This window comes from Pelobates fuscus, chromosome 3 (assembly GCF_036172605.1).
Source record: "Pelobates fuscus isolate aPelFus1 chromosome 3, aPelFus1.pri, whole genome shotgun sequence".
Classification (NCBI taxonomy): Eukaryota; Metazoa; Chordata; class Amphibia; order Anura; family Pelobatidae; genus Pelobates; species Pelobates fuscus.
The window spans coordinates 47,285,031-47,308,525 of NC_086319.1; the positions used below are offsets into that span (position 1 = coordinate 47,285,031).

Sequence of the window (23,495 nt, forward strand, 5' to 3'; positions counted from 1 at the left end):
ATAAATGAATATAACAAGTCCCACGCGTTTCGTACTATCAGGACGTCTTCAGGGATGTGTGTGACAGGACGAAACACGTAGGACTTATTATTTTATATTCATTTGTTTTTATATTGTTTGCTTTTACTGCATATGCCACCTTGGGATTCCTTCTTGCTTTTCGCTGGATTCCTGGATACCACCTTCTTTGTGGAGATATGTTGATTGTCATCTGACTTCTTGTAAGTGCATCTGTATCAAATAAATGTGTTACTTTTATACAATCTGCACTATCTCTGTTCTCTCTATCTTCTTATTTTGTGTTATATCAGAAGATACTCACTTTGTTTTTCTATATCAACATGTTCCACCCTATTTAAGAGGGAGATATGCCTGAATTTGCAGCTACCTAATATACATTTCTATAGCGTATTTCATCATCAATATACAGGTTGTATTTCAACTGTATGTTCAAAGCATGCACATTTCATCATGTATGGGATCTGTCTCATCCAAAAAAGGAGCAACACCTTGGTAGAAAGCCCATTGCCATTCTTCTGCATATATCTTGGGTGCAGCTCGCCTCAGAGTAGTTGTATAACCTGGTTGTATTTGCAGATGTATGAAAAATATTCCCTGCTCTGGCAGATGCAGCTGGGTAGAGGGTTGTACGCCACATATAAGCATCTTCCGGCCCTAGAAGATTGCCCTTCAGTATTTTAAACATTTCATAGAAACCAAAGTTTCACAATTTCTGCATTAAATAGCCAATTAACGTTGGGTGACAGGAAAGCCACTGTAGAGGTCCACCTGATGCAACATTTCACCAAATCCAACAGTACAACAGCAGTGTGAGTTATACCACAACTGATGATGCCAACAAAGTCACACATTGCATAACATTTTGTTGAGCCATATTCACAGCTTAAATCACCATCATGTACAGCAGCAGCAGCAGCAGCAAGGTGACAAGTGGGTTTTGCCTGAGGGTTGGCACATTTTCTTGAAATTACAGATTCTGGTCCCAGCTGGAAGTGAGGAGCACTGAAGGGATTTACCCGGGCTAGCTGCTCAAAAGATAAATACATTTTGGTAGCACCTAAGATGGAGCTCACTTGCCCCCTTACTGGCTCAGAGAGAAACTCCATACTTTTACAAGGCATAGTCACTAATTGTATATGTTTCCATCAGTTTAAAAAAATAATATATACATATATATATATATATATATATATATATATATATATATATATATACAGAGAGATAAGAGATGCACTCACAGGGCTTGATACGAAAAAATAAATCACTACTTTATTTTCCAAACAAGGTTTACATCATCTGATCGGATGATGTAAACCTTGTTTGGAAAATAAAGTAGTGATTTATTTTTTCGTATCAAGCCCTGTGAGTGCATCTCTTATCTCTCTGTATATATACTTCACAACGTGGGATAGCACCCAGGCATTCTAACCTATAGATTTGGAAAGGGTGAGTGCCAAGACAAGACTTTAATTTGTATATATATATATATATATACATATATATATATATATATATATATATATATATATATATATATATATATATATATATATATAATTCTTAGGAGAAAACATATTAACAAGTGCTAAAAAAAACTTTTTTTTTTCACCTTCCTGAATTAAATTCCCTGAGTACTTAATTTCCAAAACTCTAAATATTGGTTCCTTAAACTGATACTGTGGTTCCTATTATTTGTCTGTAATTAGTATAATATGATATATTCACTTAAAAATGACATTTTAGAAATGATACTTAAATACATGCAGGAGTGTTCAAGTAGATAATGAGATAGTTACTAGCTATATTTATTTATTTTAACTAAAATGGCCATATATATATAAATGCATTTAGTGTATGTGCTGCGTAATTTTACCTGTTTTTTGACACCTGCCTATTTTCTCATCACAACTTGCTAGGACTAAGTGACTAAACCCCCAGTTAAATTAAATAAAAGTCCCCTGTGAGTAATTCCAACAGCAGTTTAATACATTTCATATGAACAACACTAATTTGGCTTTAAAGGAATTTCTCTTTCCCTCTGCAGTAATCACTACTGATGCCTTTATTGTTATGAGGTGTGCAGTGGAGCTAAGTATAAAACACAAACATGTCTACTGCATTCTAGTCCAACAAAATTAATAAAAGGAATGGAACATTTTAGCTATGAAGAAAGGTTAACAAATTTAAACCTCTTTAGTTTAGAAAAATTTCACCTCAGAGGGGATATGATAACTTCATACAAATATATTAGTTGCCAATACAAACCATTGTGTGGAAATCTATTCACAAACAGGACTTTACATAGGACACAAGGTCATAAGTTTAGACTGGAAGAAAGAAGATTTTGTCTAAAGCAAAGAAAACTTTTTTTTACCGTAAAAACAATAAGGATACGGAATTCTCTGCCTGAGGAAGTGGTTTTACCAGAGTCTGACAGATGTTTAAACAGCAAATAGATGCATACGTGCAAAAGCAGAATATTCAAGGATATCATTTTTAACTGTTGGGTAGCTGCAGTATAGCTTCTTTATCCAAGGATTAATCTGACTGTCATTTTGGGGTCCAGAGGGATTTTTTATTCCTAGTTTGTTGAAAGTGCTTCAAACTGTTGTTTGTTTGTTTGTTTGTTTTTTTGCCTTCTTTTGCATCAACAGCAAAAAAACAAATATGAGGAAGGCTGAACTTGATGGACACATGTCTCTTTTCAGCCTATGTAACTATGTAACTATGTAACCTATTCCCAGAAGCAATATTCAGATGGATTCATATCCATCCTTCCCAATCTACCTCTCTTCAAGAAAAATATTACTAATGAATCATTTTCATCTCTTCACATACATGCAACATTTTCTCCACCCAAAAAAGGGTGTTGCAATGTTCCTCTCCTCTCTCCTTGCCAAGTCTTTCTGGACCTTTTTCCTTCTCCAGGTCCGTTCTTCGTCTTCCATTGTTTAATTTTTGCTATCCTTTCTTATTTCACTAGTTTCTATCATAATGATCTCCTCACTGTCAGAAAGCCATTCCACCCACATTCATTACTAGCTTTTTATTCAGCTATATATTACCTAAATCATTTATCATTAGATATTTCTAATAGATATTAGATATTTATATTAATTGGCTAATAAAGATTATCTTAGAATTAGCATGACTTTTCTGTTACATGTTGACATTTTAGTAAATATTATCTAATGAGCTACTTTGACAAAATTGCCTACAAGAACACTGAACTTCAGAATTATCGATGCCTGCAGGTTCCTATGTTATTATCTCCATAACATGTAGAACTGAAAAAGCGGGCAAGGTGTATTAAAAGAAGGCTTGCCTCTAGCTTCAAAAGATCATACACTGGATCATTTAACATAGCAATTAGAAAAGGCACTGATACAAAAACTGAAGTCTTGGTGGGATTTGTGAAATACACAATTGCACTTCTGCCATTATGAGAACTGCCTTGAGGATAACAAAATGCTAGTGACATCAATAATCGCCTAAGGTTCCATGTATCAAACTCTCTGTTGTTGCTGTTTGGAATTATTAAGAATGCTGACAATATAGAAAGAAGAAATGTCTACTTTATGTAATATCCTCCCACTAAAACAAATCATGCCGGGACTACTTTTTTTAAAAATTGCTAAATTAAAAATACAAATACATGTTTTATTTTATTTTTTTAATAAGAATTGCAAATCTCTGAAAGTAGTGCTTACATTTTTTAAACAAGCCATGGAGAAGTATCAAAAGACTACAGTGCCAAACTGATCTACATTAGAAACCATTCTTGTTGGAAGCAAGGATAACAGAAATGAAACGTGTCATCCTGCCACAATTGCTGGTCATTTTGGTTTTACGTTTGGCAACGACGTGACGAGGCAATAATTTGAGTAATACATTTAAATATTTTTTTCTGTAATAGACTGACATTTGAGACCATACACACTGTGACTTGGGACCAAATAATCACAAAGTCTTAAGGTTTGAAACACCACACAAGGTTGTATTTCTTTAGAAATCAATGTCTTTTTATTAATAGGTCTGGCAAACAAAACAATTTAAATAAAGCAAACAAAAAGAAAAGCCATGAGCGCTAACTAACATTTTTCAACTAACTATAGTAGGGCAGCTTAGTCACTGCCAACAAGACAAAACATACAAAATGGAGCACAGACTTTTTTTCCAACATTTTTTTCTCCTTAAGAATTTTTCTCAGAAGACTCTTTTGGAGAGAAATACAGTTTCTCTCTTTGCCTGTGTCCCCCATCACGGAATCCCTGACAGGGCAATTAGTATTGGCAGGGCTGGTGCAATACATTTTGTCTACACGGGTAAAGAGGGTATAGGGGCTGTAGTGAGGGGACAGGGGCTGTAGTTGAGAGTTAGGGGCTGTAGTGGAGGGTATGGGCTGTAATTGGGGGTTAGGAAAAGTAGGTTGATGGCTGCAATTGGGAAAAGGGACTGCAGTGGGCAGGAAATGGGACTGTAGTGGGAGGTAAGGACTGTAGTAATGGAAAAGGGCTGCACATGGGGGGATAGAGGCTGTAGTTGGGGGGATGTGTAGTAGGGGAGATGGGGGCTGAAGTTGGGGCAGGGGCTTAGAGGGGGCACAGGCGATGTAGAGGGGGGACCAGGAGCTGTAGAGGGGTCACAGGAATTGCAGAGGGGGACAGGAGCTGTAGAAGCTGGACAGGGGCTGTAGATGGGCCAAGGGGGTTGTAGAGGGGAGACTGGAGCTATAGAGGGAGGGACAGGAGCTGTAGAGGGAGGGGGGGCAGTGGCTGTAGAGGAGAGACATTGTCTGTTGTGGGAGCACAGGTGCTGTTGAGGGACAAGGACTGTGGTGATGGCCTAGGGCTGCTTAATAAATGTGATTAAAAAAACAAAACTAAAGTGTATTCCCCCCTCCCTGAGGCTTACCTCAGGTAAGGGAGGGGGATAAACCTTATCCCTGACGGTCAGGTGGGACAGCAGCAGGAGTCTGTTCTCCCAGGGAGTCTGGGAGAACAGCAGTGGAAGTCACGCACCCTCCTCCTGACATCATCAGAAGGAGCTGGCCGGCTTCATTGGCTGCTGAGTGCTGGTGGAAGAGTGAGGAAAATTGAAAAATCTGAGTCCCCAGCCAGAGGCAGGGTATTCAGATTTTTGTGTCCCTCCCCCCCCTCCCTTCCTGCTTCGTGCCGGGTCTGAGTATCAGCCTTGAGCTTCTCATTGATAACTGGTGAGAAAATACCTGGGTGATACAGAAACCCTGAACTGAATTTCTTATCTGCTCTGCTGTGTAAACTGTGGAGTGGTGCACTGGCCTTCCTTTCTCTCAAAATGATCCACCTCATGGACCCATAGTAAAGTACAGAATTTCCTTTGTTGTGACTAAAACAAAAAATGTTTAGCCTCCCCACACATGTATAACATTGTCCATGTTCCACTTTTGTCCTCTGGTATCCCCCTTATTGAGACCAGAGACAAGTCACTAGCAAACATAAAGCTATGCCATGTAAAACAAGCACTTGATTGACAGCAAACTAACATGCTTACTTTGAAGTGGCGTATGTGTGATTGTTGATGACATGACATGCCCCCTCTATGTTACTGCTCCCTCCTACTGGGTTTCTCTGCATTTTAATACGCAGCTGAATTTGTTTCCCAGTCAGGCACTAAAACAGGTAATTTACAAACAATAGAGCAACTATACCAAAAATAGTTAGCAATTAATAGTTAATTTAGTCACTCTCCTGATAATGGAATAGAAGGAAAGGAGACACATGCTAAGGGAATCTGTCTTAATAAATCTTCTCCCAGCATATTATTTTTAGAACAGATGGAGAATTAAATAGACATTAAAGGTACCTAGACCACTTAATTTCAATGAAGTGGTTTGGGTGAAGTCCCCCTCTCTTTTTAAGCTTGCAACGTAAAGCAGTAAACTAGAAGTGCCAATGTTTACATTGCAGGGTTACACACCTCTAGATGACATCCACTAGAGGCACTTCATCTGTTATAACCAAGTCAAACTCAGTTATAGATAAAACGCTGTTTCTAGAGCAGCATTTGATTGGTGCAGCACTGCGTTTTGCATTGGCTTGACTTGATGATCTCTGCCAAGGAGGCAGAATGGCATCATAGAGAGCATAGTGGCGACTGCTGAAAGGTGAATATATCTGTGAATAAAGGTGAATAAATCTCACGTTTCAAACCCTCACATGGTTGGCTGACATGTATATAGGTAATAGCACTAGGAACACATGTTTGTACTCCTAACACTATAGTGTTCCTTTAAGTACAGTTGCAATAAATAGCAGTTGTTGTCCAGGTGTAACTACCATCGATGATCAGCAGACATAAATATGTATTTCGCACTCAACATTTGGTCTTGTGATTAACTATGATATTTGCAGAATCACTATTCACTGTTCACATATATACCTGTGTGTGTGTGCGTTTGTGTGTGTATTTAATACATATATTCTATTATTTTGTTTCCTCAGGAGAATTTGACAGTTTGAAAAGTATTCTAAATACTATGAATTCTAAAGAAAACATTTAAATCCTGACTCATCAGGTGAGAACTCAAGTAGCATCAACGAATACAAACTGAAATACTTTAATCTGATTTTGATAGACAGAAATGTCTTGTCTAGTGACGGTTGACAGACAGTAATCTGATGTGCCGAAATAAAACAACCAGCAGCTGTGAAATCCTCATTTTTTTTCCCCATCACTACAATACCATGTGTTTCAGTGGGTGATAAAATACATCTCAGGGGATAATCTGTGAATTCCATTATTGATTTCTCTTTTACTGACCTCTCAGCTAGTAGTTTGGAATAGTATGGCATAAAATATTACACAAGGTGTGCATCCAAGGAAAGACGAACAGTATTCAATTTAAAAACAAATTATACATTTTGTATATATTATCATACCATTATAGTTAGGTTAATTTTACATCAGCTAGCAGTTTTCTAACATTGCCAAGATTATCTATTAAAGTCGGAATTGCCCCATACCAAATGGGGCAAAACCATTCACTGCTGTAAGGGGCCATTTGGACTGCAAAATTAACAGTATTTAACTACCGTATATACTCGAGTATAAGCCGAGTTTTTCAGCACATTTTTTGTGCTGAAAAACCCCAACTCGGCTTATACTCGAGTCAATTGTCTGTATTATGGCAATTTGCATTGCCATAATACAGACTGGGGCTGTGGGGGCTGCAGAGAGATGTTACTTACCTTTCCTGCAGCTCCTGTCAGCTCTCTCCTCCTCCGCCGGTCCGTTCAGCTCTTCTGTTAGCTCACAGTGTAAATCTCGCGAGAGCCGTGGCTCTCGCGAGATTTACACTGGGAGCTGACCGAGGTGCTGAACGGACCGGCGGAGGAGGAGAGAGCTGACAGGAGCTGCAGGAAAGGTAAGTAACATCTCTCTGCAGCCCCCACAGCCCCCTCCTACACAGTGCCCATCCACTGGACCACCAGGGAAGGAGAGCCCCCCTCCCTGGCCAGCTAGCAAGCAGGGAGGGGGGACGAAAAAAATGTATATATGTTAATAAAAAAATAAAAATAATAAAATAAAAAAATAATAATAAAATTAAATGTAATAATAAAATAAAATAATAATAATAAAAAAAATGTAATGAAACAAAAAAAAATATTAAAATAATAATTAAAAAATAAAAAATGCCCACCCCCCACCAAGGCTCTGCATCACACTCTGCATTACACACACACATACACACACTGCATTCATACACACACACACTGCATTCATACACACACACACTGCACTCATACACACACACTGCACTCATACACACACACTGCATTCATGCACACACACTGCATTCATACACACACACTGCATTCATACACACACACTGCATTCATACACACACACAGCATTCTCATACACACACACTGCACTCTTACACACATCATTCATACACACACACACTGCACTCATACACACACACTGCACTCATACACACACACTGCACTCATACACACACACTGCACTCATACACACACACTGCACTCATACACACACACTGCACTCATACGCACACACTGCACTCATACGCACACACTGCACTCATACGCACACACTGCACTCATACGCACACACTGCACTCATACGCACACACTGCACTTATACGCACACACTGCACTCATACGCGCACACTGCACTCATACGCGCACACTGCACTCATACGCGCACACTGCACTCATACGCGCACACTGCACTCATACGCGCACACTGCACTCATACGCGCACACTGCACTCATACGCGCACACTGCACTCATACGCGCACACTACACTCATACGCGCACACTGCACTCATACGCACACTGCACTCATACACAGCATTCTCATACACACACACTGCACTCATACACACAGCATTCTCATACACACACACTGCATTCATATACACACACTGCTCTCATACACACACTGCATTCTCATACACACACACACTGCATTCTCATACACACACACTGCATTCTCATACACACACACTGCATTATCATACACACACACTGCATTCTCATACACACAGTGCATTCATTATATACACACACTGTAAATAAATATTCAATTAATATAATTTTTTAAGGATCTAATTTTATTTAGAAATTTACCAGCAGCTGCTGCATTTCCCACCCTAGTCTTATACTCGAGTCAATAAGTTTTCCCAGTTTTTTGGGGTAAAATTAGGGGCCTCGGCTTATATTCGGGTCGGCTTATACTCGAGTATATACGGTATGTCAGGATTTTGCAAACTAGGTCCGAATGAGCCTGAATTTGGTACAGAGTTAAGCTTGGCCAAAAGCTGCAGGATAACTGGAATCTGAATCGAAATTATTAATATTGTCCTAACGCAATACAATTTACAAATTAAGATAGCTGCTAGTAGTTGTTCCCAGAAACTAGTTATTTTTTAATAGTCAACTTACTAAACAATTCTGTTATTGTAATCCCTTTTTTTTGGCTCAGAACATATTTCTAAATAGTTTAAATATCAAAGAGAATTTGCAAATGTACTTACTAAAATGCCACTCCTTGTTCTAGCCTCTCGATAGGTGAAGTTGCACACAGCCCAGGCAAGGTAATATGTCGACATTAGAGGAGTCTGTGAAAAATGATCTGTAACCCATCCACCTTCTTCAAAAACTGATGTCTCCACTGGCATATTCGATAAAGACAAGTAAGAAGTTTGATGCCTAATGCTTATTTTAAATGTGGCTTTGTAGATCGGTTCATCAAAACAAGGGAAGGCTTTTCTTGCATGAATAGGAGAAAACTGGGTAACACCTAGTGACCTAAAAACAAAAATGACAATGATTAGATATTTCATATATAAATTTACACTCTGTAGTAGTATCAATACTTTGTATAAAAAATACATTTAAAAGGCTCAGTTATCTGCCATTTAGGAGTAAAATCAATTTTGTGTCTTCCATTCAGCATTAGCCACACCTCCACTGGCTGTGACTGACAAAGCCTGCATGAAAAAAAATGGTTTCATTAAAATCGGATGTTAACTTACTTTAGAAGTTTATATCTCCTGCTAAATTGAACTTTAATCACACACAAGAGGCTCCTGCAGGATTTAACAGAACAGGAGACAAGACATTCTGAATTAAACAGACTGTGAAATAAAGGACGTTTAAACATTAGAGTTTACTTTACAAGAAGTGTTTGGGAAGGCTGTGCAAGTCACATGCAAGGAGGTGTAACTAGGGCTGTATAAACAAAATTGTTTAACTCCTAAATGACAGAGAATTTAGCAGTGAGACTGCAAGGGGCATGAGCTATACATCAAAAATGCTTCATTAAGCTAAAGTTGCTCTCAATTTCTTATGGCATATCATAAAAGGTGATAAAAATCTCTTCAGCCAAACCTTTTTCCCCCAAAACAGAAAAATGTTTTGAACACCGTAATTTCAGCCAAATGTCAGTTCTGCTCAGCAGAATTTCCTATCGAAAACCCTGAAACCAAATATAATAAACAATAGTGAGTACACCCCTCACATTTTTGTAAATATTTTATTATATCTTTTCATGTGACAACACTGAAGAAATGACACTCTGTTACAATGTAAAGTAGTAACTGTACAGCCTGTAAAACAGTGTAAATTTGCTGTCCCATTAAAATAACTCAACACACAGCCATTATTGTATAAACCTTTGGCAACAAAAGTGAGTACACCCCTGTACCCAATTCGTTATTTTCCCTCACCGTGTCATGTGACTCGTTAGTGTTAAAATCATTGTTAACAGGAGTAGTCCCAGGAGATTGGAAGTTAGCAAATGTTGTTCCTGTAGCGGAGAGCTGATATCCCACAGCTATTCTCCACTGACGATCCCAGGAAGGCTCAGGAACAAGGCAATAGTAGATCCATAGGCAGAGTTTCCAGCAGGCAAAGTAACACAGCGATATCCCCACAGCAATCCCAATAACTGGACGACACACAGTTTCAGGAACAGAACTGCTGGCTGGTACATCCAGCCTGCCTTTTATTACAACTGTACACAGACAAGCCACACCCAGGGGGAGGCATAAAACAACCAATGGTATCTTGGGTACAACCGACACATCCCCTCCCCTTAGTGTGACACATAATCCCATTATTGTACAGTTTCAAACATAACTTTTACACCATATTCATAACTTCTATAATATTTGTGCTACAAACATAAAACATGCATTTTCAGACTCAGCAGCCTTTAATTAGTAATCCTCTCAAAAATCGTCCCAATCCCTCCAGCAGATCAAAAGTTAGCTGGAGGTCCCTTTATGACCGACCGCACACACATTTTCCTGCCCAAAATAGTTCCATAGATTTGAGCTGTGCGGTCGGTCAATTCCTGGCATAAAAATGTCTAAGTCCCGTTCGAAGTGCGGCCGGTACTTCAACGTTAGTCGAAGTGGAGTCGATGGTACGGGTCGGCGATGTTCGGAGTTAAAATGGCCGCCGCCACGTGGTCCTTTGTTCGATGCCGTGCACTTCGACGACTTCGACAGCTTCGACGGTTACTTCGGCACTTCGACGGTATCCGAAGTGCCCATTTGAAATAGCACCACTGCCCTGAGGTAATCCAAGGGCCAGGCACAGTGTTTGTCTTTAGGGCCAGGGTAGGGTAGATGAGGGCAATCCATAATACAGGGAGGACAGCCACAATAGGGTTCCGCTACAGTTCCCATTCACAAGAAAGGTAGAAGGGAGGAGTCGGGCAACTACAGGCCAGTAAGCCTTACTTCAGTAGTGGGGAAAGTAATGGAAACCATGTTAAAGGAAAGGATCGTTGAACATCTAAAATCACATGGATTTCAAAATCAGTGACAACATGTGTTTACTTCAGGGAGATCATGCCAAACTAATCATTTTGATTTTTTTGATTGGGTAACTAAAATAATAGATCATGGTGGTGCAGTAGACATTGCTTACCTAGATATTAGTAAGACTTTTGACACTGTTGCACATTGAAGGCTTATCAATAAACTGCAATCTGTAAGTTTGGATTCCAATATTGTTGAATTGGTAAGGCAGTGGCTGTGTGACAGACAACAGAGGGTTGTAGTCAATTGAGTATATTCGAAGCATGGGCTTGTCACCAGTGGGGTACCTCAGGGATCTGTACTTGGACCCATTCTCTTTAATATTTTATTAGTGATATTGCAGAAGGTCTTGATGGTAAGGTATGTCTTTTTTTCTGATGATACTAAGGTATGTAACAGGGTTGATGTTCCAGGAGGGATAAGCCAAAGGGCAAATGATTTAGGTAAACTAGAAAAAATTGTCAGAGTTGTGGAAACTGACATTTAATGTGGATAAGTGCAAGATAATGCATCTTGGACGTAAAAACCCAAGGGAAGAGTACAGAATATTTGATAGGGGTAATTATTTCTGATGACTTAAAGGTAGGCAGACAATGTAATAGAGCAGCAGGAAATGCTAACAGAATGTTTGGTTGTATAGGGAGATGTATTAGCAGTAGAAAAAGGAGAGTGCTCATGCCATTGTACAGAACACACCTCCAAACACACCTCCAAGATGACAACTGCCTTGATAAAGAAACTGAAGGTAAAGATGATGGACTGGCCAAGCATGTCTCCAGACCTAAACCCTATTGAGCATCTGTGGGGCATTCTCAAATGGATGGTAAGGTCTCTAACATCCACCAGCTACGTGATGTTGTCATGGAGGAGTGAAAGAGGACTCCAGTAGCAACCTGTGAAACTCTGGTGAACTCCATGCCCATGAGGGTTAAAGCAGTCCAGGAAAATAATGGCGGCCACACAAAATATTGACACTTTGGGCCCAATTTGGACATTTTCATTTAGGGGTGTACTAAATTTAGTTTCCAATGATTTAGACATTAATGGCTGTGTGTTGAGTTATTTTGAGGGGACAGCAAATTTACACTGTTATACTGGCTGTACACTTACTACTTTACATTGTAGAAGAGTGTCATTTCTTCAGTGTTGTCACATGAAAAAATATAATAAAATATTTACAAAAATGTGAGGGGTGTACTCACTTTTGTAAGATACTGTATATTGCAGTACACTGATATGAGTATTTTCCTGCCATCTGGTTCACAAATCAAGTGAGAAAAAATAACCAATAAGGAAAAAACAGGAGAAGCAGTAAAAATAATTCAATATTTATCATTTATATATGATATATTTATTAAATTATATTATATATAAATACAGATTATCACGCTGCTCCTCTTTTTCTCTCTATTGCGAACCACTTGATCTGTTAATAAAATAAACATTTAGTAACTCTTCCCTAACTATCATTCATAATTTTTTTTACAAATATTTCTTTTTTTGTTTTTTTTGGTGCCACGGCGAAATTCAGAATCATGACATAATATGAACATGCTCACCCATCGTGTATTTTGGTTAGTTTGAAATTCGGGTACATTTCAACCTCAGAAAATCGACTAATAATTGCATTTTAAACCAAAACAAGTCTCCAAGTGTACAGCATTTACTCTCATGCTGTTAATTTTGGCAGACAGAGAAGGATTTTTTCTGTGTTACATGTATCAGCCTACGCAGTGTACTTACATAGACAGCTAAGTATCCTCAATAGGGAAATATGTTTCAACAAAACCACTCCTGCTATGCTTTTTAGAATTAGTTTTCTTTTAAAATTGAGAGTGACCACATTAATCGGAACAGACACAGAAAGAATCAATGGAGTACTGAAGATCTGTATGGATTTGCTAAACAGCTACATTTACATCATAATAGGATACCAGTGATGTAATCAGTCTATTAAAGCATGGGGAAAATATTTATTTGAATTTAATTTAATGTATATTTGTGTTTTCAAGCTAAGCATTTCTTTTGATTTTAACATACTGTTATAGTTTACTTTTGATTTTTGCACTACCTACAAACCGTGGTAACTAAGGTTTCTATTTGATCAAGAAAAGATATTATTTACAACTTAAATCATATTTACAGATTCCATTTTAGATTAACTTTGATGAGCCGAAAGATGAAACGCACGTCAGGGGTATAGATGCTGCAATCCACCTGAGCTATTAAGATGCTGACTTAGTTACCGAACACATTGTGGTTTTGCTCCACACACTCCTTACCTATTTAGATACCACACTGGTTTTTAGGAGGTTGGTTGTCTGGGTGGTATATTTATTATTTACAGATTAGGGACAGATTTTTTACTAAGGGTTGCCCTTAAAGGCACATTAGGGAATATTTAGCAGCCATTACCTCACGGTATTTAGACGCTATTTGCGAGTTTTGTGCTCTGTTATTTCAGTACAGCTACCACACCACTCGCTACATGTATCAGTTTGTATTTTACTATTCCCTACTGAAACATTGATGCACTTTAAACTGCCCAGTCCTACTTTTTACTGTAGTTTAGTGTCAGTGGTTTCCAGCGCCTGTCAGTTTCTATTATTTACCTAGATTGTTTTAGAGTTTTTTAAACACATTAACCTCTTTAGACCATATTTATCTGGAGGCTTGTAGGTTTATTTAGTAGAACTACCATTCCTACTCTATATTTCCTTTATCCATAGGAATATAGGTAGGCTAGCCGTCTATATCTAGTAAATCCTCCCTTTGTGATCTATCAATTATTTATTTTTGTTTGTGTGGTTTCTCCAGTTGGTGAGTGCTTATTTCACTTTAGTAAATCCCACTTTTTAAACAAGAATTTATTAAAGGTTAAGTCTTATTTATTTATTTATTATTCAGTCATTTCCTGACTGAATTACGTATCTTTCCACTCACATCAATATCACTATATTAATATCATTTTCCATTACTTTTTTGATACTCAGTAATCCTCCTATACTATTATTATTAATATTGTTTTATTGTGCGAGTAAACTGTGGTGTTCTATCCACAGGTAACCTGGACATCGATGCCAAGGACTACCTTTCCCCTTTAGTGATTAGCTCTGAAGTGTCTATTCTCCATTCCCTAATCATTACCCAAGGCTTAATGTCAGGGTGAGCAAAAGACAGCCTTATTGTCATAAATGTCACACTTATACCTGGATCCCCATCTGGGGGTCTTTATGAGAACAACAACATTTTGCAGCATTAGTCACCTTGGTGTCTGTACCTGACTAGAAAACATTATTAACAGCTAGACACCTCAGCACTACACCAAAAATTCACCCTAAAACCATGGGTTCCTAAGCCTGTATCCCCAAACAAGTGTCACTACAGAATAGCTCTCGTCAAGCCCAATTTTCAATCCAAAAAGTGCTCTGAGGTGTCTAGCCCAAATAGTCTGGATGCGGAGGTTTGACCAGACTGCAAGCATCCTCCGATCTGGTGCAGAGTTTCATAGGGTAGAAAAGTCCTGTTCACTTTTGATGACTGCACTTTCTGCTGATACATTGAGCTCCCTCAAATCTTTGGTGTCAATTCGTCACCTGCCTAGAGAGACTCTTCCTAGTTCAATCTGTCAGCAGCTTTGCACTTAAGCTGTAGTCGGGAACAAAACGCTGGTAATAGCTGTTCCCAAGAAAGCCATGACTTGTGTCTTGGTACGGGGGTGGACCAATTAACTATGGCCACGATCTTAGCTGGCTCCGGCTGCTGCTTCCCACACCCTACCCAGTGCCCTTTAAGGTTAGCCATTGTCCCTAATCCTTTCCAAGACCATCCCTGCATGTTCCATGTGGTCCTCCCAGGCATCACTACAGACCGCTATGTTATCCAGATACACACATGTGTAGTCCTGGAGGCCATCGAAGAGTCTTTCCACCATGCGCTGGAGGTAGCTGGGGCATTCTTCATCCTGAACAGCATGACCCGAAACTGGTACAAGCCGAATATGGTGACGATGGCTGACTTGGGGACAGTCTCTTGTCCAGGGAGTCTGCCAGTATCCCTTACACTTCCCCTAACTGTTATAGGGATCCTGCCTGTGCTTCTTCCCCTAGAAGGTTGGGGTAAGCTCTCTAGGTCCTCTGAAATGGGGGCACATAGAGCGGCCACCTCTTAGTCTCTTTCCTTGTACTCTTTTAGCATGTTCATGTGTAAAGTGTTCCTCTCTTTTTCATAGGCACAATTTGTGACCACAAAGGTTGTGTCATACACCTGCTCCACCACCTTATAGAGCCCTTATGAGACAGCCTGCAGTTTATCATGGCAGACCAACTTCAGAACCAGAACCTTTTGTCTGACCCGAAGGCTCTGGTTACCAGTGCCCCAATCATACCATACACACTTCTGCCACTGGACTAACTGATTCTCCTGAACATTCTGGATGAGCTGCTCCAGGTGGTCCCTCAGCTCCAACACATAGGGCATGATCTGAGTCCATTCCACCCTGATCTCTTCCCAGTGTTCCCTGGGTCCCTCACCCTCCTCCCATATAGTAAATCAAACAGGTAGAACCCCGTGGATTCATGCTGCACCTCAAATCTGGCAGCCATTCATTGGCTGACCACTCTCATCTAATGAATGCAATCCTGTGCATTGATGCACATATTTGACATAAGCCATTCCAGAACTCTTGTTCTGGCTGTCTATTGACACCCCAATGACGCTGCCAGAGGTGGAGTCACACCTTCAAAAACAGGACAGTTAAACTGTGTATGTGCAGCATTTGACAGTGAAATGCTGCACATAAAGACTCAAGGTACCATGATCACTTCAGATCACTGAAGTGGTTGTGGTGCTTGGAGTAACCCTTTAAGACTGGCCACTCTGAGGTCTGGTAATATACCTTTCTATCCTTCCTAAATGTGTTGGGTTGCTGACTTTAATTTATATATTGCTGAGAATTGTCGTATCCTGACAGTGATCAATTTAAAACTCTCACGTAACAATAGTTTACAGCATGGTTTCTCAACCCAGTCCTCAAGTACTGCCTACCAGTCCAGGATTTAGAGATTACCCTGTTGTGTCTAAAGTTTTGTGTTTCTTTTCTTTCTAAATACACCTTAGACACAACTGGGTAATCCCTAAATCATGGATTGGTGGGGAGTACTTGAGGACTGGGTTTGGAACCACTGGTTTAGAAGAATGGTTAATTCTGGGTTTAATAACTTGTTCTTTAATCATTTCACATGTGTACATTGTCAGAACATTTATAATTTACTTTAATCTTTGCCTGAACATTTTATTTTATTTTTTTTCCTTTTGTATCCCACTTTGATTGATAATTTGCTCTTATAAATTAACCCATTCAGGACAGATGTTAAAAATAAACTATTTTATAGTGAATCTAGGTTACATTATACAGAGACCCTATACATTTAGCATTAACTTTGGCAAGCTGAACATCATTGTCTGGTGGAGCTTTCTACACCTCTTATTTATTCTGTTCTGAGTTAGAAAAAATACCTAAATTGTATCTGTATCTTTAACATATCTGATAAAAATATAAATATAAAATTAACAAATTTAAAAAAAACAGTTATTATTAAGCCATTTATTAGTGTCATAATTTGCATTTTTTTTTAAAATAACAAAAGACTATTGTGATGAAAAGCATAACAAATAATTAAGGAAGGTGTTAGTCATTATCATTGCATGCGCATGCAAATTGTTTGTTTTTTAGAAGAAAGGCAAAAAGAAACAGAAAGAGCAAGGTCATATATCTGTGTTCATTGTTACTCATGGTATATCACAATAATTAATCTAAAGACATGTTCTGTCATCCTCTAAATATCATGCCATATGCTCACTGAAAAGTACCCTAAATTACTTTATCGCTATCACACCTTTTAAAGTCTGCTGACAGTAACGCTACAAAACAATGGGATGCATAATACCGTGAATTAAAATGGCACACAAAAAAAATATTTTAGGCTAACTAGATTCTATTAATGAGAAAAGGTTATCTCTTGTAAGTGAATAACAGTTTTAACATCCTAAGGTAAAAATGATACTCATAAGAGATAAGCTTATCTAAGTTAATAAAATGTATCTCTCCATGTAAAAAATTATTAAATACAATAATTGTTTCTAATATATATGACAAATGTTACCAATTCACATTGCTCTTTGATTAACAATTTGGTATTAGTTGTTATATGTTAAAACACCTCTAAAATATATATCTAAAATACGAGCGAATGATAAAACTGTTTTCCATTAAGAGTGTGCACCTTTGCAGACTATAATGAGTTGAAAAATACATTTTACAAGTTCTAGATGAATTGCAGCTGGATAAGCAACACCAACGTTTAAAATGCTAAAGTTTATGCAACTGAAAGATATCATATTAAGCTTTGAGAACCATCTTGAAAAGGATAAACTAATGCATGGAAACTGAAATAAAATGTCAAATTTAACATTCTTCAGTCTACAATTTTTTAAATACATTTTCAACTTGCCATAATACACTTTTTAGTAAATAGAACAAATGAACTAGCTAGAATTTAGAGAAAATGCTGAGGATTTGAGGGAAGTGAGACTTTAGTTTTGCAAGACAGCGATTCTCTAATGAAAAATCACGTGCTAAAGAATAGACCCTCCCCAACATTTTTTATTTACAGATTGTATTGCCATATCAATTACAATATACTACTATTAATCTGTGTTGCAAATGACCCCTTTTATTCCCACACATTGAGCAGAATGTGTTGCCTGAGAAGTGTCAGCTTAGAGTTTAACTCACAATTAAAATTTGAAAGCAAATCTTTGATCATTAGCAAAATGGACTTCTGAAGCTAGAAGAGATCCCCAAACAATAATAGCAATCTTTTTTTGTAGGTTGTTCATGTTTTACCTAATTAATTAAGTTTTGTTACACACTGTAATAATAGTCTTTCCCTGGGCTTTTGCACATATCCCGCTTTTCTCCAGAGCTACGGCATCTGATGTCAAAAGGCAGATTTGTAACTAGGCAACAATGCAAAATGGTCTAGACAGATGTCCAAAAAAACAAAGCAATACGTTTATTCTTTTGTTTGAAAAATAGCTATTTTAAATTATTACTTAAATCAGTGAGTCTCTTGTGAAATACCTAATTTAATTATAGGTAGCTCATTTGTGTTGTTGCTCAAAGGTATACTCCAAGGAACTAAAGATCTTTAGCTTGCTGAAGTTAGGACCCATAGTCGTGGGAAGAGGGGTACTGTGAGGTAGTGATGGGCTTGACATAAAACGGCCATATGGTGTAACTAAATATGCATATTTGTTTGCTAAGATAGGTGATTTTAAAGAGACACTCCAGGTACCAAAACAACTTAATCTAAATTAAATTGACATGGTGCCAGGAGGCCTTGGAGGCACTTCTACCTTAAGGGGTTAAACCGTTTTTGTTCTTTGAGAACGGTTTAACCCCTTGAGGTATGAGTACTTCTATGGGGCTCCTGGCCCCGTAACAACTTTGTTTAGATTATGTTGTTTTGGTGCCTGGAGCCTTTAACCCTTTAATGACGGATGACGGACCCGGTCCATCATGCGCCCAAATTAACCCCAGATCACCGCTATCAAGCTGATAGCGGGGTTAACGCTCCTCCGGTCTGCTTCGGTATTCGAGGCAGACCGGGAGCACCCGATCACACTGTCCCTGCAGCTGTGATCGCTCTGACAGGCTGTCAGAGTGAGCACATGTGCTGCATGGACTACTGGTCCAGCTCCCTGCGCCTCCGCATTCTGTGTGACATGCAGGGAGATGAATCAGTGCTGATCTTCTGCCTGCATAAAAAACAAACAAAAGTTAAAGTTAAATCCCACCCCCTTTCCCCTGTTTTAATAAAATTAACCCCTTCACTGCCATTTGATAACTGACTACAGTGATCAAAATACAGATCAGGGTATTTTACTATGATCTAATTTTTTTTATTTAACTTATTTTATTAATGAATTTAAATATTTTAAAATTATACATATATCTAGCTGGGGTGGGTGGAAGTTAGTGGGGAATTGGGGAATTTGGTGTTAGGCTAGCTAGGGGTTAACATTCAAAATGTTTTTTTAAAAAGCTTTAAAAAGTTTTTTAAAAGTTTTAATAACGTTTTAAAAAAGTACAAAAAATCCCAACCCCCCTTTATCCGGTCATAATAAAAAATAACCCCTTCCCTGCCAGTTGATCACTGCTTATGGTGATCACAGTATAATACTGTGATCTGTATTTTGATCTGACTTTTTTTAACCCCTGATGGTTAACTGTTATTATTTCTATTAACCCTCAGGGGTTCAATTTATTTCATTAATTAATTTAAACATTTTTAAATGATAGATTTTGCTAGCTGGGGTGGGTGGGAGTTATGGGATATTGGGGAACTTAATGTTAGTGCTGCTTACTGCTAGTTAGGTATAGTGATGTCCCGAACGGTTCGCTGGCGAATAGTTCCTGGTGAACATAGCGTGTTCGCATTCACCACGAACGGCGAACATATGCGATGTTCGGTCCGCCCCCTATTTTTTTTGTGTGGTCTTTCAGCCAAATTTACTAATACTAAGTAAAAATGACTTAGTATTAGTAAATTGTGCCCCTACTCGCAATACCTACTCGCAATACAGTGAGCAGCCTGTGGCTGTTAAAAAAAAAAAAAAATTCCCACGCTGTGTAAAATGACACAGAGCACTCTGATTGGCTTAAACCAACCAATCAGAGTGTTCTAAGCCTAATTGCAGGGCGTGGCAAGACTTTATAAGCCTTGACTCGCCCTGCGTAGCTCAGTACGCGGCGTGCCCTCGAAGGGTGAAGAAGGATTAATTTGTTTTGCGCTCTTTTTTTTTTTTTTTTTCAAGTGCGACGGTTATATTGGCTTTTTATTTGGCCTTTTTGGGGGCTGAAGAAAGAAGATTTTAGAAAAAAGAAGACATCTAATGGTAAGTTTATTTTTTATTTATTTACAGGTTTTTAGCTTTATTGACTCCCCCTCATTGTTTTTAGGGTGAGGGGGGTAGGTAGGGGGACCATTTTTTTGGTGGGGAGGGGGTGACTAGGGGTTTGGAACCCCTAGTCACCTGGGGGGACTTTTTTTTAGGGCCCCTACCCACTGCTCAGGGGTGGGGGCCGAGGGGGAGGACATTAGGTCCCCCCATTGGTATTTACGGCCCCCACCCGCCGCTCATGGGTGGGGGCCAGGGGGGAGGACATTAGGTCCCCCCCTATTGGTATTTAGGGCCCCCACCCACCGCTCAGGGGTGGGGGCCAGGGGGAGGACAATAGGTCCCCCCCACTATTGGTATTTAGGGCCCCCACCCGCCGCTCAGGGGTGGGGGCCGGGGGGGAGGACAATAGGTCCCCCCATTGGTATTTAGGGCCCCCACCCGCCGCTCAGGGGTGGGGGCCGGGGGGAGGACAATAGGTCCCCCCCTATTGGTATTTAGGGCCCCCACCTGCCGCTCATGGGTGGGGGCAGGGGGGGAGGACATTAGGTCCCCCAATTGGTATTCAGGGCCCCCACCCGCCGCTCAGGGCAACATATGAAATATTATACAGCCATTGCACACATAAGATTTGCAAAATATACTGTGCAAACTCACTTTGTGTGTGAAAAAGGCAGAGAAAATGCTTATTGTCACTACACTTGGTACAAGCTAGCGGAAAAATGATCCCAAGCTATGGTTCAAAATATGCCTTTTGAAATGACCTAGGATGTTGTCTTTAAGAAATGATATGCCTTTATGGGATAGTTGGAATATATAGCCTGCAAAAATACTCAAAAATGGGACCAGGACACAGCGTAAAAATTCAAAGTTTGAAAAAAACTGGAATGGCTGTGTCTTAAATGTGCCCCTTCAATATCCACATATACCTGGCAAAGGTACATATGGCGGTATTGCTGTACTCAGATGACATAGCTGAGCAACATATGAAGTATTATACAGTCGTAGCACACATAAGGTTTGCAAAATATACTGTGCAAACTCACTTTAGTGTCAAAAAGGCAGAAAAAATGCTTATCATCACTACACTTGGTACAAGCTAGCGAAAAAATCATCCCACGCTAAGGTTCAAAATATGCCTTTTTAAAATACCCTGGGATGTCTTCTTTAAGAAATGGTATGCCTTTATGGTGTAGTTGCAATATGTTGCTTTCTGAAGTGCTCCAGAATGAAACACGGAGCCATCAAAACCTTCCATGAAAATTCACAAAAACCTGAACTTGTCACATCTCTTTTACAGCACTGTAACTTCACAAAATAGTGTCTAGATCATACATTGGGCTTATTGTTTTACTCAGCAGATGTAACTGAGCATAATTTGGGGGGTTTTATGACAGGGGCACATATCAAGTGCAAAAATGCAACATGTATGTAAAAAAAAAAAAGGGGGGGTCCTAAAAATCACAATAAGAGGGGGACCTATTGTCCCCCCCTGGCCCCCACCCCTGAGCGGCGGGTGGGGGCCCTAAAAATAACAATTAGGGGGGACCTATTGTCCCCCCCCGGCCCCAACCCCTGAGCGGCGGGTGGGGGCCCTAAAATTAACAATAAGGGGGGACCTATTGTCCCCCCCCCCGGCCCCCACCCCTGAGCAGTGGGTGGGGCCCTAAAATTAATAATAAGGGGGGACCTATTGTCCCCCCCCGCCCCCACCCCTGAGCGGTGGGTGGGGGCCCTAAAATTAATAATAAGGGGGGGACCTATTGTCCCCCCCCCGGCCCCCACCCCTGAGCGGTGGGTGGGGGCCCTAAAATTAACAATAAGGGGGGGACCTATTGTCCCCCCCTGGCCCCCACCCCTGAGCGGTGGGTGGGGGCCCTAAAATTAACAATAAGGAGGGGACCTATTGTCCCCCCCCCAGCCCCCACCCCTGAGCGGTGGGTGGGGGCCCTAAAATTAACAATAAGGGGGGGGGCCTATTGTCTATTTTACGCTGTGTAAAATGACACAGAGCACTGTGATTGGATGGATTTCAAGCCATCCAATCACAGTGCTCTGTGTCATTTTACACAGCGTGGGAAAGATCAATTTTCACAGGGGTGGGGGCCGGAGAGGGGGAGGACAGTAGGTCCCCCCTCATTATCTTTATGGCCCCCACCCGCCGCCCAGGGGTGGGGGCCGGGGGGGGGGGGACAGTAACCCCCCCTCATTATTATTATGGCCCCCACCCGCCGCACAGGGGTGGGGGCCGGGGGGCGGAGGACAGTAGGTCCCCCCCCCCTCATTATCATTATGGCCCCCACCCGAACCCAGGGGTGGGGGCCGGGGGGGGAGGAGAGTAGGTCTCCTCCCCCCCCCTTCAACCACTATTGTGGGTTTTAAAATTCGCCTGCCTATTGAAGGCTATGGCGGTTCGCACGGTTCGCCGGTTCGCGAACATTTGCGGACGTTCGCGTCCGCCGTTCGCGAACCGAAAATTTTATGTTCGCGACATCACTACTTCACATTGAAATGTTGTTTTAGTCCTAATTATGGCAGTAACAATACTAAGAAATACATGTACCATGTGTTCCCCAATTCTACTATTTTCTATATATATATTTGGAATCCAGACCAGATTCTTACTGGATTGAACACCTGACCCATCAACTATCAGTGCCACCTATGGTGGTGACCACAGGAAAGCATAACTTGAGAAGTCTCTGGAAGTATTTAAGCAGTAAGTATTAAAGTTAGCATGTTAATCTCACATGTTAAAATTGAGTGCATGTAGGCCCACCAATACCGAGCCTTTATATGTAAATGTGGAATCTGCCGCTGTAATGCAAGAAGTCGACTTATCTTTGCAGTGACTACTTATTAGAATACTAATTCAATCTCAGAAGTTGAATCATGTCTGTACAGCTATAGAATCTGTGAATTCCATTAATATTAAAACTATGCAAGTGATAGATTATAATATTTTTTAGGTTATTAGTTATTAAACATAACTCTTAAGCACCTTAGGATCGTGATGACTGATATCTATAGTATTGTCCCAATCATTCTACTGCCTCAGGCCAGAAGATAAATAATGTCTTCTGAACCAAATCAACCTGTACAATGCTATGATGTGGAGTTATCCTAGAGCAAATACTGTTCAGTCAAGATTGACAGGAGAGTTATGTGTTT

General features: G+C 39.9%; 1 protein-coding gene and 1 pseudogene across 1 annotated transcript in view; both read right to left on the reverse strand.

Annotated features, from left to right (window-relative positions):
* The window catches only part of TRHDE (thyrotropin releasing hormone degrading enzyme), a 768,585-nt gene that overhangs the window by 677,571 nt on the left and 67,519 nt on the right, over window positions 1-23,495 (reverse strand). The window contains exon 3 of the mRNA XM_063446120.1: window positions 9,066-9,339. Within this exon, the coding sequence (XP_063302190.1) occupies window positions 9,066-9,339 (274 nt within the window). The remainder of the gene's footprint in view (window positions 1-9,065; window positions 9,340-23,495) is intronic.
* LOC134603675 (solute carrier family 25 member 3-like) lies at window positions 420-1,096 on the reverse strand (annotated as a pseudogene).